This window comes from Perognathus longimembris, chromosome 3 (genome assembly GCF_023159225.1).
Source record: "Perognathus longimembris pacificus isolate PPM17 chromosome 3, ASM2315922v1, whole genome shotgun sequence".
NCBI classification, from domain to species: Eukaryota; Metazoa; Chordata; class Mammalia; order Rodentia; family Heteromyidae; genus Perognathus; species Perognathus longimembris.
Window position 1 is genome coordinate 76290618 of NC_063163.1, and position 14731 is coordinate 76305348.

Sequence of the window (14731 nt, forward strand, 5' to 3'; positions counted from 1 at the left end):
GCCTGTGGCACATGTGAAAACTGGCACCCTTCCTCAACTCAAAGCTACCTATGATGCCTGTCCTCCCTCACTCCTGACACAAGTGGTTGGGGCTGCATCCCTCAGGGATAGGTCCAGGGTATGGTGGCAGCAAAAGGGTGTCTCCATGGGCCCTCTAAAGACCTGCAAGGCCCCAGAGAGGGTTGGGGCAGTGGAGAGTTGGGGGCTAAGCTTGGGGCACCCAGAGGTCTTGTGGGTGTGAGGGTACAACAGTGCTGGGGTCATCCTAGACTGCAGGACAAGCCTAGAATAAAAACTAGGACTCGCTGAGTATGGTGGCACATGCCTATAATCCCAGCTATTGAAGGGGGGAATGAAGAGTTAAAGTAAACCCCATTTTCAGGCAGCCCCCATTTTGTTGTCTGTTTAAACTATGAGCAAACCCAGGGCAAGCTTATTAGGGCCCAGCCGGTCAAGAACTCTAACTGCCTGGGAATGCTCAACTCTAACAGTCCCCAGAATGTCTTGAGCCCTGAGCCAATCAGATTTGTACCCGTGTCCTAATCTTGCTTGCTTGAACACCTGATTGCTGTAACTTTGTTTTTTGCCTTTATAAGCCCTGTGCAATCGCAGCTCGGGGCTTCCTCCTAACCTCTGCTGTGACAGTGGGTAGGACGAGGCTCGGGCCACGGCCCACTTGAATAAAGCCTTGCCTTGCTTTTGCATTTAGGAGCGTCTGCGTCTCGGTGGTCTTCTTGGTGGTTGTTTCGCGACTTGGCATAACATTATGTAGGAGCCATAAAAAGAATTGTGATCCAGGCCCACCTGGGCAAAAATGCAAAACCTTATCTGAAAATACGACTAGAGCAAAAATGACAACAAAAAAGGCTGGGGACATTGTTCAAGTCGTGGCAAGCAAAGGAGCTAAGTGGAACCCCAACAGCATGCACACACACACACACAGACACACAGACACTCATACTCTAAGACTGGGATTTGATGGGGCTCCAGCAGGTGCTTCCCCAGGGGGCAGGGGGATGCTCAGTCCATTCTGAGGATGAGAAGCCAGCACAAAGAAGGTGGCAGTGGGAGCAGGTCACCTACCACTCCAGGCCTCGCCAGGTCTGGCAGACAGTGCCAGCTCCAACACCAGCACTGGGCCAAGCTCTGGCTTTGTGCGGCCCCTGGTGGTGGCAGAACAGAAGCACCCTCAGGGATCATAAAAAGGAGATGTAAATGAGCCCCTCTGAGACTGGACCTGCTGCTGAGGCCATGTGCAGGCCCTGCAGGTGTCACAGGCCCTGGAAGGGGCTGGGCCCCCCCAGGAGCAAGGCTGGCCTGTGTCCCTCACAGAGGGTGGTTGATGCTTGCATGAAAAATGTCAGCTGGGAGGGGGAGAGGGCCTCAGACCCATGCAGCTCAGGGCTCCCACATGGAGCCAGGCACCTCTTCCACCCACAGAGAGGTTCCTGCTGCCCTCAGCTGTGAAAACAGCCATCAAGCAATGTTAGCCAGAAAGGACCATGTAAAGATCTTTTGAACCTGAAGAATGGAGATTTTCCAGTGACAGGTGTGGCTGGATCCAGGGTCTCCTGAGATTCCCCCTGCCCCACCCCTCGGGTATTTGGCCATCCATCCACCTACATCAATAGCTGAAAAGTTTCTCAGGGCTCAAAATTCTTGGAGAAGCCTTCTCATTGGCTTACGGTAACCTGGGAAACACCAGGCTCTGATTGGCCCAGCCAAGGTCTCCCATCACCCCTGGAGCTCGAGATAACAGGGTAGGTAGACAGGTACAAGTGTGTTCATTTCACTTCACAGATGAAGAACGGGAGAAGCAGAGAGGGCCACCAGGCCCTGCATCACAAGCACATTGGAGGCAGGGCCCTTGAGACTTCTTCCATCTGCATTGGGGTGACACAGTCCTCAGGTGCTGTCTCAGGAGGACAGGAGAGAGGCCTCTGGCACAGTGTGGGTACATGCAGGGCACAGGGCCGGGCTGGTCTGCCATGGCTGGATCCCAGGGCTTGTGGCACAAGGAGGGAGGTGTGGACTCTGCAGGCCCCGTGGCAGTGTTCAAGGGTCCAGCCTCGGCCAGTGGCTGACTTGAGCCATGGTCAACCTGTGGGGAAGGGGTCCAGACAGGAAGAAGCCAGGCTGGCTGCCTCTTGAGCCTCAGTTCCCTCTGTAAAACAAGGTATAGTGGCTGGGAGTGGGACTTGGTGGTAGAGTTCTTGCCTAGCATGCATGAAGCCCTAGGTTTGATTCCTCAGTACCACATACACAGAAAAATCTAGAAGTGACGCTGTGGCTCAAGTGGTAGAGCACTAGCCTTGAGCACAGAGAGGCTCAGGGACAGAGAGAGTTCAAGCCCCAGGACTGGCACAAAAACAACAACAACAACAAAAACCCCACAAGGTATGGAATTTGCAGGACTGTGGGCAATGGCAGGTGACAATAGGACCCATGAAGACTGCCCTGAGGGGAGCAGGGGCAGCAGTTCCGGGGAAGAGTGGTGTCAGCAGCAGAGGGGACAACAGGTCTCCCATGAGGTGACACAGCAGGGTATGGGTATGCAGCTTGACCTCATCCATGGAGGGGCCATAATCTGCCAGCCTAGTTGAGAAGGCTCGGCTCCTGCAGCCCACAGCACCAGGCCAGGCCCATCCAGCCTGGAGTGCCAGTACAACAGGAGCTGGTGGCTGGGCTACCCACGTGGCTGAACCATGAGCAGTGAATCCTCAAGCTGGGCACACGTTACACACAGCAACAGCTGCTGCCACAACAGCCCTGCCCCTGCAAGCCTCAGCCTTCGGGGCACCAACTACAGGAGGAGAGAGTAGAGACCAGCTGGGGAGGCCTGTGCTCAGGGTCCCACAGCAAGTGGGAGACTCTGGCACCGGCGACAACACTGTGCAGGGTAGGCCTTGATAGAGGGGAGTAAAGCATGAGTGGCACCTGGCAGGAGGGGGACCATGGGCTCCTCTGTGCCTTGGGGTGGGATCTCAGGGGTCAGGACAGGACATGTGGCCAGGACAAGGTTGAGCGAGGCAGGCAGAAAGACAGAAGGGGAGGTCCAAGCAAGACGTGGGTTAGAAGCAAGCCCCCTGCCAGGATGGGGCAGGCCGGTTAGCTGGGAGCAGGGTGGCCAGCAGGCCTGACACTGACCTGGGCGGAGGCCGTGGGACCCCATATGTCCATCAGTTGAGGGAGGGCATGGCCGTGCTGGGGGCATGGTCAAGGCTGGCACTGGGGGCGGGGCTGGGTCCTCTGGGCTGCAACAGAACAGGTGCAGCTGGCCTGGAACTTGGGATCCTCCTGTCTCAGCCTCCCCCCGGCTGGGATCACAGGCCTGGCCCAGCACATTTTTCGTTTTTTGCTCGTTTGTTTCATCGGTGGTTGTGCACTTTTAACTCAGGGCTTGGGCGCTGTCCCTGAGCTTTTTTTTGCTCAAGGCTAGCGCTCTACCACTTTGAGCTACAGTGCCATTTCCGGCTTGTTGGTGGTTCATTGGAGATAAGAGTAATTCGGACTGTCCTGTCTGGGTTGGCTTCGAACCGTGATCCTTGGCGCTCAGCCTCGTGAGTAGCTGGGAATGACAGGCATGAGGCCCCAGCACCTGGCTATTTTTTTTTTTGTTGTTTTGTTTTGCCAGTCCTGGGCCTTGGACTCAGGGCCTGAGCACTGTCCCTGGCTTCTTTTTGCTCAGGGCTGGCACTCTGCCACTTGAGCCACAGTGCCACTTCTGGCCGTTTTCTATATATGTGGTGCTGGGGAATCGAACCCAGGGCTTCATGTATACAAGGCAAGCACTCTTGCCACTAGGCCATATTCCCAGCCCTACGTGTTGGTTTCTAAACGCCTGGCTGGGGGTGACAGCCCAGGAGAGCACTGGACTACGGCTTATGCGTGTTTTATTAAGTCACAATGAACACAAATCACAAAAGAGCTGCTACAAAGTCTCCTTGGGCAGGCAACAAACGCACGCTCATTCTCAGGCCAGCAGAGCATTGGCGCCTCCACCTGCAGCAGCAGGGGCGTAGGTGCTGAGGCCCCCAGCCTCGGCGCACTACTCCGCGTACCCCCAGGGCCTCCACCCAGCTGCTGTCCCTCAGTCACATCTGCACTAGGCACCATGTCTATGGTGGGAATGCCCTCAAGGGCCGGCCTGTCTCTGTCCTCGGGGCACCGGGGCCACCCGTAGGTCACCCCTCATGTCGCCAGGACAAGAAAGTTGTCCAAGAAGGAAGCAGGGCGGTGCCCAGCTCCAGCCTCCAGCCCCCAAGTAGGCGGCCGTAATGCTGGGCAGGTGTCCTTGGAGCTACCTGTGGCCCTGCGAGGTGGCATTCATGTGGTCCCGGATGCTGATGGCCTGCTTGAGCAAGCCCTCCACGCTGCGGAAGTAGATGCTGCTGTCCACCAGGTTCTTCACAGCGCTGAGACAGAGACAGAGCTGTGGGCGAGGCCCAGCCAGAGGGATGCAGAGTCCTCATGAGGTGGGGCCCAACTCGGAGTGGGGGCAGAATCCTCACAGGGTGGGGCTGAGTGTGGGCGGGGCCCAGCGGAGGTGGGGGGTCAGGGGTAGGGATTCCTCACAGGGCGGGGCCTTGCATGGGCGAGGATTTCTCAGGGGTGAGGCCTCCAAGGGCAGAGCTTCGTGAGTGTGGCTCATTTGTGGGGCAGAGACTCACAGGGCAGGACTTGCAAGTAGGGTGGAGCCTATGCATGGGGCGGAACCTGTATGTGGGTAGGTGTTTTGTGTAGGGCAGGGTCTACATGGGGCGGTGCTGAAGCAGAGCAGAGCTTGCAAGAATAGGCAATGGATGCAGTTTATGTATGGGTGGTGCCTGAGCAGGGCAGAAATTGCATATGCGTTGTACTTGAGATGGGCAGAGCTTGCCTGTGTGCAATGCCTAGAAGGGGCTGAGCTTGAATGTTGGCAGTGTCTGAGAGGGGCAGAGCTTGTACAGGGCGGGTGCCTGTTTGTGGGGCCTGCATGTAATTTGGTGCCTGTGTGTAGGATGGAACCTTGTGTGGGATGGAACCTGCATGAAGCAGTGCCCGAGTGGGGCAGAGCTTGTGTGTATGTGTGTGGTGGGGGTCCTGCAGGGCCCAGCATGTATGCACCTATGCCCAGGGGCCTTCCTGAGGGCCCACTGAAGCTTGGTTTCACCCTTTCAGAACAACGTCTGAGGGACTACAAAGGGAGAACCTCAGAAATGCCTTTGGGCTGCTCGCCGCCCCCCCCCCCCCCAACTCCCCAGCAGCACTGGCTCCTGCCACTGCAACAGGTAAGTCAGTGTGGTGGGAAGGCCTACCCCAGGGCTGCCTGTGCCTGGCTGGGGCAACATACCAACAAGTGCTGTTTGTTTCATTTATTTGGGGATGGAAGCCAGAACCTCATGCTTGCTAGGCAGGCAGTTGGACAGCCAGGCCAGGCAAGGGGGATGTCACCTGGGGCTCTCACCTGCAGGCATATTCCACTGTGTAGATGGCTCCCTGGCTTTGCTCTTCCCACCGCTGCATATCAGACTGTGAGAATGAGGGAGGCTGTAAGGTGAGAGGTCCCTCACACAGAGACCCCCCCCACCATGTTGTTTTTGCAAGAGAGCACTCTGCTTCTGAGTCACACCCCTAACTCCTTCTGGCTTTCTTCAATGCAGGCTTCCAAGTCCTCCATATGCCCATAAAGGCTTTTACCCCCACACCTGTGGGGCATTTGCACTGGCTACTCCCTGTCTGCACATCCTTCCCTCACATCCCCTGCTCTGCTGTAGGGGTTCTGTCAAAGGTCCAGGGCAGGGCAGGCTTACCTTGTGCTGGGCCAGCTCAGGCAGTGAGCGGCGCACATGCTCCTGCAGCCGGTACAGTGCCACTGACGGTTCGTTTGCCAGAACATAGACGCTCTCAGTGAACTTGTCTGTGACTGGGTGGGAACAAAGAGACAAATATTACATGGCAACTAAGGGCCCACTAGAGCTAACACAGTGTCCCCTGCCCCAGTAGCTCTGTCACCCACATTCCTGGGGATGGGCTGAGAAGATTCCAGCAGGGCCTCAATTGAGAGGACACTAATGTAGAAGTCTTTCCTTCTCTAACCTCTGCTTAGGCCCTTTTGACTTACTTTTACTCCCATTGACCTAGGACTCTGCTTCCTGGCTTGCCTCAGGCATGACTGACAACTGTGGGAGAGAGGGAAACATGTATCCCTCACCACACTGGGACAATTTAGAGATAACCCTAGGCTGAGGCCTCCCTCACTGGTGGATACAAGTGCCTGAAATGTGGCTACAGGGAGCAAGGAACAAGATTTTAAAATTTGCTTTTTTTATTTGCCAGCCCTGGGCCTTGAACTCAGGTCCTGAGCACTGGCTTCTTTTTGCTCAAGGCTAGCAATCTACCTCTTGAGCCACAGCGCTCCTTCTGGCTTTTTCTATATATGTGGCACTGAGGAATCGAACCCAGGGCTTCATGTACTTCAGGCAAGTACTCTACCACTAGGCCATATTCCCAGCCCTCTTTTTTTTTTTTTTTCTCTCTTTCTTTTTTTTAACCAGTCCTAGGACTTGGAACTCTGGGCCTGGGCACTGTCCCTGAGCTCTTCAGCTCACAGCTACTTCTCTAGCACTTTGAACCACAGCACCACTTCCAGATTTCTGGTGGTTAATTGGAGATAAGAGTGTCACAGGCTTTCCTGGTGGGTGCTGACTTTGAACCGTGATCCTCAGATCTCAGCCACCAGAGTAGATAGGATTACAGGAGTGAGCCACTGGAGCCCTGGCTCCTGAGCTGCTTTTGCTCAAGGATAGTGCTCTATCATTTGGGCCACTTCCAGCTTTTTCTGTATATGTGGTACTGAGGAACCGAACCCAGGACTTCATGCATGCTAGGCAAGCACTCGGCCACTAAGCCACATTCCCAGCCCTTAAATTTCATCTAATTTAAGCCGACTTAGACTCAAATATCTACAAGTCACGAATAGGTACAGGCCATTTGCACCTGCTGCTTCCTGCTCTGAAACATTTGTATTTTCCCCCTGGATGGTACAGCGGATTAGACCCAGGACCAAGGGGGTGCCACACAAGCACTCTTAATTCTTCAGCTACACTGCCAGCCCCACACAATTCTTTTTCTAAAAAAAAATTTTAGCCAGTCTGAGAATAGCACTCTCCCAGTTTACAGGTGAAGAACCCAGGTGCGGAAGCACGAGAGGGGCCCCACCTTTCTTTCCCTTGAGCTGCATCTCGGGTTCCTCCATCGCGAGCGAGAGAGGCCCGCGGAACCGGAAGTCGGAGGCCCGAGCAGCAGCCTCCACCTTCCCTGCGGAAACCGGACGTCGCTCAGCTCCGGTTCCTGAACCCGCCCGGCCGGCTGCCGGTTCCCCCTCCTTGACGGAGAGGACGCAGGCCGTTAAGTTTGAAGGGGAAAAGGTTGGGGGGGGGCGCGCCGCGGGCGGGGCCTGGAGGGGCCGGGCGGAGCAGGCTCTGGGGGGTTGCCTACGCGGGGGAGGTGCAAGAACCTCCCTCTTGAAGCCCTTTTTCCAGGGACAGTCCAGCTGAAGGAGAGCGCCACGCACTGCCCATTCCGGGTCGTATAAACGCCTTCCTTTGGTTCCTGGTTGGCTACCGAGTCCTGCGCGCGCTGGGGAAGCCTGGGATCACAGCGGAGACATAGTTTTGAGTCCGGGAGCGCTATGCTACCCTGTCCCTTTAAATTCCAGATGTCCCGCCTACTTCCCTGAGCGCTCAGCTTGGACCAAGCCCCGCCTACCCGCGCATAACTGGAGCTGACTGGTTCCTACTGGAAACTTCTGTGGGTGGAACCTGAGTAAGGAAGCTGATTGGTTCCCAGTGGAACCCTCCCCTTTGGGCGGAGTCTGAGTGAGAAAAGGGGAGCCATGCAATCCTGAGCTTTCGGAGGCCCCGCCTACGTTCCCGGGCCAAGCGGGGCACAGGCAGGCGCAACTGCGCTGTTAGCCAGGCGGAAACCACGCCCCTCCTCCGAGTCTTAAAGGGACGGTGTCAGCTCAGGATGGTTAGATCCTTTCTTGGAGAGTGGGGGTGCGCAGGCGCAGTGTGGGAGCTTCGAGATGGGAGGCAGTGGTTTGGTATCAAGTTGCAGTCGGTCCCGGCACAGGAAGCCACAGCGCTGAGGGTTCCTTCTCCTGCCAGCACCCTTACTCTGTCCACTGGAGAAGCAAAGTTTGTGAATTGGGAGCCCCCTTAAGTGTTGTGGGAGCCAGGCTTGCGACGTAGGGGGACAGAGGAGGCTCGTGGGAGGTGAGTGGAGCTATGGAAAGATTTGGAACGTGTGGGAGAAACCGGAACTCATTTCACCTTTTGTGAGGGATCCTTACTTATTTCGGGAGACCATTGTCACAGAAACCAGGGGAAATAGGTACGAAACCTTGCCGACATTGGGGCGCCTGCGGTGCTGGTGACAGAACTTAATTCCCTTGGTCTCCATTTCTTCTTTTTACTTAGGTGGAAACTGAGGCCCAGAGAGGTTAAGGCACATGTCTAAGCTCTCATAGACTGCAAGTTAGGGGATTCGAACCCAGGCTACAGACGCAGACCCCCGGCTCTAAAGCACTGCACGTTACAGATGCCTTGGCCCCTGATTTTCACTTCCAACACCCAGGCCTGGGTTCACCTCCCTCTAGTGCAGGCCAGGTATGCCTGCAGTGCCTGCTTAATAAGAGTGACACCCATGTCTTTCTCCCTGATTCCGTCAGTGTCCCCCATGGAGCCCAACATGCCCTCAGAGGACCTCCTCACCCAGCAGTCCCCTGAACGTGGGGACCCCGAGGTCCCAGGGGATGAAGCCGAGGATGGCTCTGACACGGTGGTCCTCAGTCTCTTTCCCTGCACCCCAGAGCCGGGGAATCCAGAAGCCGATGCCAGTGCCTCCTCCCTGCAGGGTAAGAGCTCCAGACCCAGGGTCAGCTCTGTCCTTGTGAACCAGGTCTTAGGACAAGTGGGAATCAGTACACTGAAGGAATGAAGGGAAGGGGACTAAAGCAGACAAGCTGGTGGCTCACACTTATCATCCTAGCCACTCAGGAGGCTGAGATCTGAGGATCATGGTTCCAAGTCAGCCTGGATAAGAAAGTCTATAAGACTCTATCATAAAGCTGCAAGTAGAGCTGTGGCTCAAATGATAGAGTGCTAGCCTTGGCCAAAAGACTTTAGGGGGGCTGGGAATATGACCTAGTGGTAAAGTGCTTGCCTCATATACATGAAGCCCTGGGTTTGATTCCTCAGCACCACATATATAGAAAAAGCTGGAAGTGGTGCCGTGGCTCAAGTGGTAGAGTGCTAGCCTTGAGCAAAAAGAAGCCAGGGATAGTGCTCAGGCCCTGAGTTCAAGCCCCAAGACTGGCAAAAAACAAAACAAAAGAGCTTAGGCAAGCCTCAGTACTGGCATAAAATAAAGAGAACACCATAAACACAGATACAGATGTGCCAAGGGGAAACTGAGGCATTCCTCCTTCCTCTGGCAGGCAGCTCCCTGAAGCATTCCACGACCCTCACCAACCGGCAGCGAGGCAATGAGGTCTCAGCCCTGCCTGCCACCCTGGACTGTGAGTAGGGTTGGAGCCAGGTGGGAGGGACCAAGAGGAGCAGCAGGGTAAACTGAGGGAGGGAGTGGTAGCGGGGTGGTTGAGGACACTGCCTCTCTCCGGCCTCCAGCACTGTCCATCCACCAGCTTGCGGCGCAGGGGGAGCTGAGCCAGCTGAAGGAGCACCTGAGGAAAGGTGTGAGCCCACTCATGCCACCCACCTAGGACCCCAGGCCCATCCACCCTGTCCCAGAGGGAGGGCATAGATGGGAGGACAGGGAGTGGGCTGGGATGCAACCCATCAGTGGTCCTTTCCTCCTGCCAGGGGACAATCTCATCAACAAGCCAGACGAGCGAGGCTTCACCCCCCTCATCTGGGCCTCCGCCTTCGGGGAGATTGAGACAGTCCGGTTCTTGCTGGAGTGGGTGCGTGCATCCTGGCCCACCTGGAGGATTTGAGGGACATGAGTGTGGGCTGTGGTCTCAGCTTGCTCAGGTGCCTGTGTGGGACATGGATGCCCCAGGTTTCCCGACACAGCCTGCTCTGTGCCCCAGGGTGCTGACCCCCACATCCTGGCCAAGGAACGTGAAAGCGCCCTGTCCCTGGCTAGCATGGGTGGCTACACAGACATCGTGGCGCTGCTCCTCAACTATGACGTGGACATCAACATCTTTGACTGGGTGAGGAGCCTCTCCCTGGGCACCATTCCTGCCCTCAGTGGTACTTACCTGGCTGTGTGAGGTCCTGCCTTCACACACACACACACACACACAATCCAGTAGGAACTCAAGGTAGACCTGCCCCCACACCTGGTCCATGGAGCTCAGTGTGCTGCAGATAGACATGCAAACAGGTGACTCAGAGGCAGTGAATGGCGCTGTGATAGGAGGCAGACAGACAGCAGCAAGAGCCCAGGGGTCGCCAAGGGAGATCAGGGGAGTTTCCTGGAGGAAGGGGCATGGAAGCCAAGGCACACTTGATAAGCTGGTAAATTAAATCTATTGAATTAGAAGTGAGTATATGTGTGTGCAAGCCAGTCCTGGGGCTTGAACTCAGGGCCTGGGCTTTTTTTGCTCATGGCAAAAGTAGCAAAAGGTAGCACTCTACCACTTGAGGCACAGCTCTACTCCTGGCATTTTGGGGGAGGTGGTTCAATGGAGATAAGAGTCTCAGGGATTTTTCTGCCTGGGTTGGCTTTGAACCACAATCCTCAGATCTCAGCCTGGTGAGTAGCTAGGATGACTGGCGTGAGCCACCAGCACCCAGCTGAAGTGGAAGTCTGAAGAGTATGGGGCCCTATGGGAAAAGATGGAGCCCCAGTCCCTGTGCCCCACTCCCAACAGAATGGAGGAACGCCACTGCTGTATGCTGTGCGTGGGAACCACGTCAAGTGTGTGGAGGCCTTGCTGGGTGAGTAGCGGGAGAAAGTACGTGGGACTCCCTGTCCACTTTGTAGAGGGTGGATTGGGGGTGTGAGGAGAGCACAGGGGTCAGACAACCAGGTGGAGCCCCCCCCCCCCCCCTCTGTGTCTGGAAGAGACAGGCTGTGAGGCCTGCCCACCATGGCTCTGTCATGAGGGGCAGTCACAGGCCCCACCCTAGAGCCTTCCCTGATTCACAGCCCGCGGCGCCGATCTGACTACCGAGGCTGACTCTGGCTACACCCCCATGGATCTGGCCGTAGCCCTGGGATACCGGAAAGGTGGGCCCTAAAGGCAGGGTCACCTTGGGCAGCCCCAGAGGGGGGCAGGGGATCCCCAGGGGTTGTTGGTGTTAGCAGACTGAGCACTGCTATGTCCTTTGCCTGGGCACTGCCCTGTCCTGGCTCTGGGGGCCCTAACATGGCACCAGGGACACACAGGAGACCCCATCCCTGTCTTGGGACAGGCAGAAGTTTTAATTCCTAATAATAATTGAGGCTGGGTGGTTTAAGAAGAAAAGAGGTTTATTTTTGGTGCTAGGGATGTGGTCTTGTTTTGGTTTTTGCCAGTCCTTGGGCTTGAACTCAGGGCCTGGGCACTGTCCCTGAGCTTCTTTTGCTCAAGGCTAACACTCTACCACTTGAACCACAGCACCTCTTCTGGCTTCTTCTGTGTAGGTAGTGCTAAGGGATCGAATCCAGGGCTTCATGCATACTAGGCAAGAACTGTACCGCTAAGCCACATTCCCAGCCCCACAGCTTCGTTTTAAAAACAACCTTCTTGGGCTGGGAATGTGGCTTAGAGGTAGAGTGCTTGCCTTCCATGCATGAAGCCCTGGGTTCGATTCGTCAGCACCACATTAAAAAAAAAAAAAGCCAGAAGTGGCGCTGTGGCTCAAGTGGTAGAGTGCTAGCCTTGAGCAAAAAGAAGCCAGGGACAGTGCTCAGGCCATGATTTCAAGCCCCAGGACTGGCAAAAAAAAACTCAAAAAAAAATCCTGCTCGCCCAGTGAGGAAAGGTGGGGATCCACAGAAAGGCTTTGCCTCCCTGGCTGAGATGGAGGCCAAGGGGGGGTCCCAGTCTCCCCTCAACCTCATGCTGGTTCTCCCCGTGTACAGTGCAACAGGTGATTGAGAACCACATCCTCAAACTGTTCCAGAGCAACGTGGGACCTGACGACCCTGAGTGAAGGCCGCCTCCAGAACTCAGAAACTCAGGGAACAGAGGGTCCACCCAGAGCTGAGCAGGGGGACCCAGAAGTGGCTTCAAAGGCAGCTCCTGGACAGGCGGTGGCACAGGGTCCTCCCAAGTGGAACCAATAAACCTTCTGTGCAGAACTGGAAGGACTCTGCTGCATTCCCCGAGGGCTTCCTGGTGGCGGTGGTGTGGGGGGAGTGGGGAGCAGCAGTGCCAGTGTTACAATACCTTCTCTCCCATCACCCGCAGGTGGTAGATGACCACACGGCCAAAAAGGTCAGTGGGGTCCTTAAATGTCACCTTCAGCTGGTCCACCACGGTGGTGGGCACAGGGAAGGTGTGAGCCTGAGCAGTTAAGGAAGACAGGTGGTTCTCTAATTGCTGCCTGCCCCTAGGCGAGCTACAGGCCTTCTGCCCCCTCACAGACCAGGTGATCATTGGCTCCCTGTAGAGGTAGCACAGTGGAGCATTGGTGATCTCGTGATCTCGTTACAGGTCCCCTGCCTTGGGCTCCCACTGAAGTCTAGGCAGACCCAATGCTTTCTCGGGTGACAGCAATCCCCCCAACCCAGAAGCCAGGCAGGGAAGGATATCTGAAGCGAGTTGTTATCCTCGGGATAGAACTCCAGAATCTTGTTGAGGGTGTCACCCCTCCGTGACCCTGCAGCAACAGAAAAAGGGGCAGTGAGTCCAAGTGTGGGAGCCTGTTAGTCCCACCTCTCAGCGTCTTCCAGTACCTTCTAGGAGGCCCCGGCGACTGGAGAAGCCACCTTGGAACTGGATCTGCAGCTGAGAGACATGGATGCACTGTGGAAACTCCAGTGTCACCCACTGGGAAGGTCCCTAGAAGCAGAAGGGCAAACAATGCCAGGTCAGAGCCTGACTAGGCCCATCTCCATTGCTCACACAGCAGAACAACATTTAACATAGTGTTTATCTTGGTCACCCCGGTGGTGCCTAGCTGGGGCTACCCAAAGTTCACAAGGTGCCCTGTCCTCTGAGTCTCATTCACATCTGGGATGAAGGGTTCTGAGGCTCCCCTTACCTGGTCGGAGTTCCAGCATGTCTCCTCCTCCTGGTCAAAAAGGTGCTTCTTGCCAAACTGCTGGGTATTGCGATTCAGCACTGAGCTCACCCTGAGGGACCAGGGTCAGGGCTAAAGGGACTGAGCGCCACTGGCCAGAGCAAGGCAAGAAATAGCATCTTGCCCATCTCACCAAGGGTCTGCCCCACCTACCTAGCCGTTTTTCATTTCACTGGATACCAAGGACCGCCCCTTCGAATGGGCGCGCCCCTCCTCCCTCCACCAATCAGCGAAAAGGACCAGTGCCCCAGCTCTTACAGAGGCTCCGCCCTGTCTATCAGCTAGGACTGCCATTGGGCACGCCCCTCCTCCACCTATCAGCTTAAACAAGTGGCCACACCCATTCATCGCTGAAGCTCAGCCTATCAGATAGGACTGGCCACGCCCTCTCCATCTACCATTACCAATGGCCACGCCTCTCCCAGAGGAGGTTCCGCCCCGGCCTATCATCGAGGTCTCCCTCTGGCCACGCCCTTCCCGCCGAGGCCCCGCCACTGGAGCTCTCACCCAGCCTCCTAGCTCTTACCTACTCACTGTGTGTGGGCAAACCAAAGACTGCGTCATCTCGCGCGGTCTCCAGAAGGTCAGGGTCAGGGTTCTGGTAGGCGCGGGTTCGGCTCGCAGAGCCACCTCGGTCACGGGCGGCGTGACCTCGGCCTTCCGCCCCAGGAAGGAGGAGGAAAAGCCAGGTCTTCGCCCGCCTCAGGTCCGGATCGCAACCTTGCTGCAAAACTGCCAGAGACCGGGGCCAGGCCTTTCTTGGCCGGTCCAGGGATGGAAAGCCTCCGCTCACCGACCCTCAGGTTTCCCGCGCTCAGACCGGCAAGGCAGAACCCCAACCCGTCACCCCGCGTGCGCGGCGCGGCGCGTGCGCAGTGTGGTTCAGGCGCCGCCTGGCCGCTCTTCCGGGGGCGTGGCGAGGACTGGCCTCGCTCCTTTCGTGCCCGCCTCTTAAAGAGCCCGCGCCTGGCGATTTAGGGAAGTGAAATGCTAGTTGTGCCACAAGGAGCACGGTTCCTGGGCCCTCACGATTATAAAACACAAGTTCTTTGTTTGTTTGTTTGCTAGTCCTGGGGCTTGAACTCAGGGCCTGGGCACAGTCTCTAAGCTTTGTTGCTCCAACATTCTGTCACCAGTGCCACAGCACTATTTCCAGCCTTTTCTGTTCATGTGGAACTGAGGAATCAGAACCCCAGGGCTTCCTGCATGCTAGGCAAGCGCCCTACCGCTAAGCCACATTCCCAACTCTAAAAGATTATAGTCTTGAAACTCCAAACAGACTTCTTGTCTGGCAAATCCATTCCCTAAATTTAAAACAGCCTGGAAGGCCCTGGACCTCACTGCCAACAGGGGTGAAATGAAGAGCTGAGTGGGAGACCCTGGGGGCCGTGATCCATACTTGCCCTCCCAGCTAATCAGGAAGCTGAGGTCTGAAGATGGGGGTTCAAAGCCAGCCCTGTTTTTTGTTTTGTTTTGTTTTTTGTGTG

General features: G+C 56.2%; 3 protein-coding genes across 10 annotated transcripts; 1 reads left to right on the top strand and 2 right to left on the bottom strand.

Moving 5' to 3' along the window:
* Positions 1 to 1483: 1483 nt before the first annotated feature.
* On the bottom strand, positions 1484 to 7660 carry Borcs8 (BLOC-1 related complex subunit 8). Of its 3 annotated transcripts, XM_048342652.1 has the most exons (6): positions 7201 to 7281; positions 5793 to 5905; positions 5447 to 5511; positions 4305 to 4415; positions 3148 to 3254; positions 1484 to 2164 (listed from the first exon to the last, which is right to left on the bottom strand). In XM_048342652.1, exons 1-6 carry the CDS (start codon positions 7235 to 7237, stop codon positions 2097 to 2099), a joined length of 501 nt encoding a protein of 166 aa, XP_048198609.1. In that variant the 5' UTR covers positions 7238 to 7281; the 3' UTR covers positions 1484 to 2096. The 3 variants fall into 3 exon arrangements, with proteins under 3 accessions (XP_048198609.1, XP_048198608.1, XP_048198607.1); XM_048342651.1 differs by lacking the exons at positions 1484 to 2164; positions 7201 to 7281 and adding an exon at positions 7556 to 7660 and having other exon boundaries at positions 2576 to 3254; XM_048342650.1 differs by lacking the exon at positions 1484 to 2164 and having other exon boundaries at positions 2831 to 3254; positions 7201 to 7284.
* Positions 7661 to 7790: 130 nt separating this feature from the next.
* Positions 7791 to 12302, top strand: Rfxank (regulatory factor X associated ankyrin containing protein). Of its 5 annotated transcripts, XM_048342645.1 has the most exons (10): positions 7879 to 8013; positions 8116 to 8258; positions 8705 to 8899; positions 9482 to 9562; positions 9672 to 9737; positions 9867 to 9967; positions 10097 to 10222; positions 10886 to 10952; positions 11164 to 11244; positions 12125 to 12302. In XM_048342645.1, exons 3-10 carry the CDS (start codon positions 8722 to 8724, stop codon positions 12283 to 12285), a joined length of 861 nt encoding a protein of 286 aa, XP_048198602.1. In that variant the 5' UTR covers positions 7879 to 8013; positions 8116 to 8258; positions 8705 to 8721; the 3' UTR covers positions 12286 to 12302. The 5 variants fall into 5 exon arrangements, with proteins under 5 accessions (XP_048198603.1, XP_048198605.1, XP_048198604.1 ...); XM_048342646.1 differs by lacking the exons at positions 7879 to 8013; positions 8116 to 8258 and adding an exon at positions 7791 to 7806 and having other exon boundaries at positions 8714 to 8899; positions 12082 to 12302; XM_048342644.1 differs by lacking the exon at positions 7879 to 8013 and having other exon boundaries at positions 8020 to 8258.
* LOC125348950 (nuclear receptor 2C2 associated protein) lies at positions 12289 to 14029 on the bottom strand. Of its 2 annotated transcripts, none has more exons than XM_048342658.1 (5): positions 13771 to 14029; positions 13206 to 13296; positions 12898 to 12949; positions 12754 to 12821; positions 12289 to 12499 (listed from the first exon to the last, which is right to left on the bottom strand). In XM_048342658.1, the coding sequence occupies exons 1-5, from the start codon at positions 13806 to 13808 to the stop codon at positions 12380 to 12382; spliced, it is 369 nt and encodes a 122-aa protein (XP_048198615.1). In that variant the 5' UTR covers positions 13809 to 14029; the 3' UTR covers positions 12289 to 12379. The 2 variants fall into 2 exon arrangements, with proteins under 2 accessions (XP_048198615.1, XP_048198614.1); XM_048342657.1 differs by having other exon boundaries at positions 12898 to 13003; positions 13771 to 14016.
* Between the last annotated feature and the right edge of the window lie 702 nt (positions 14030 to 14731).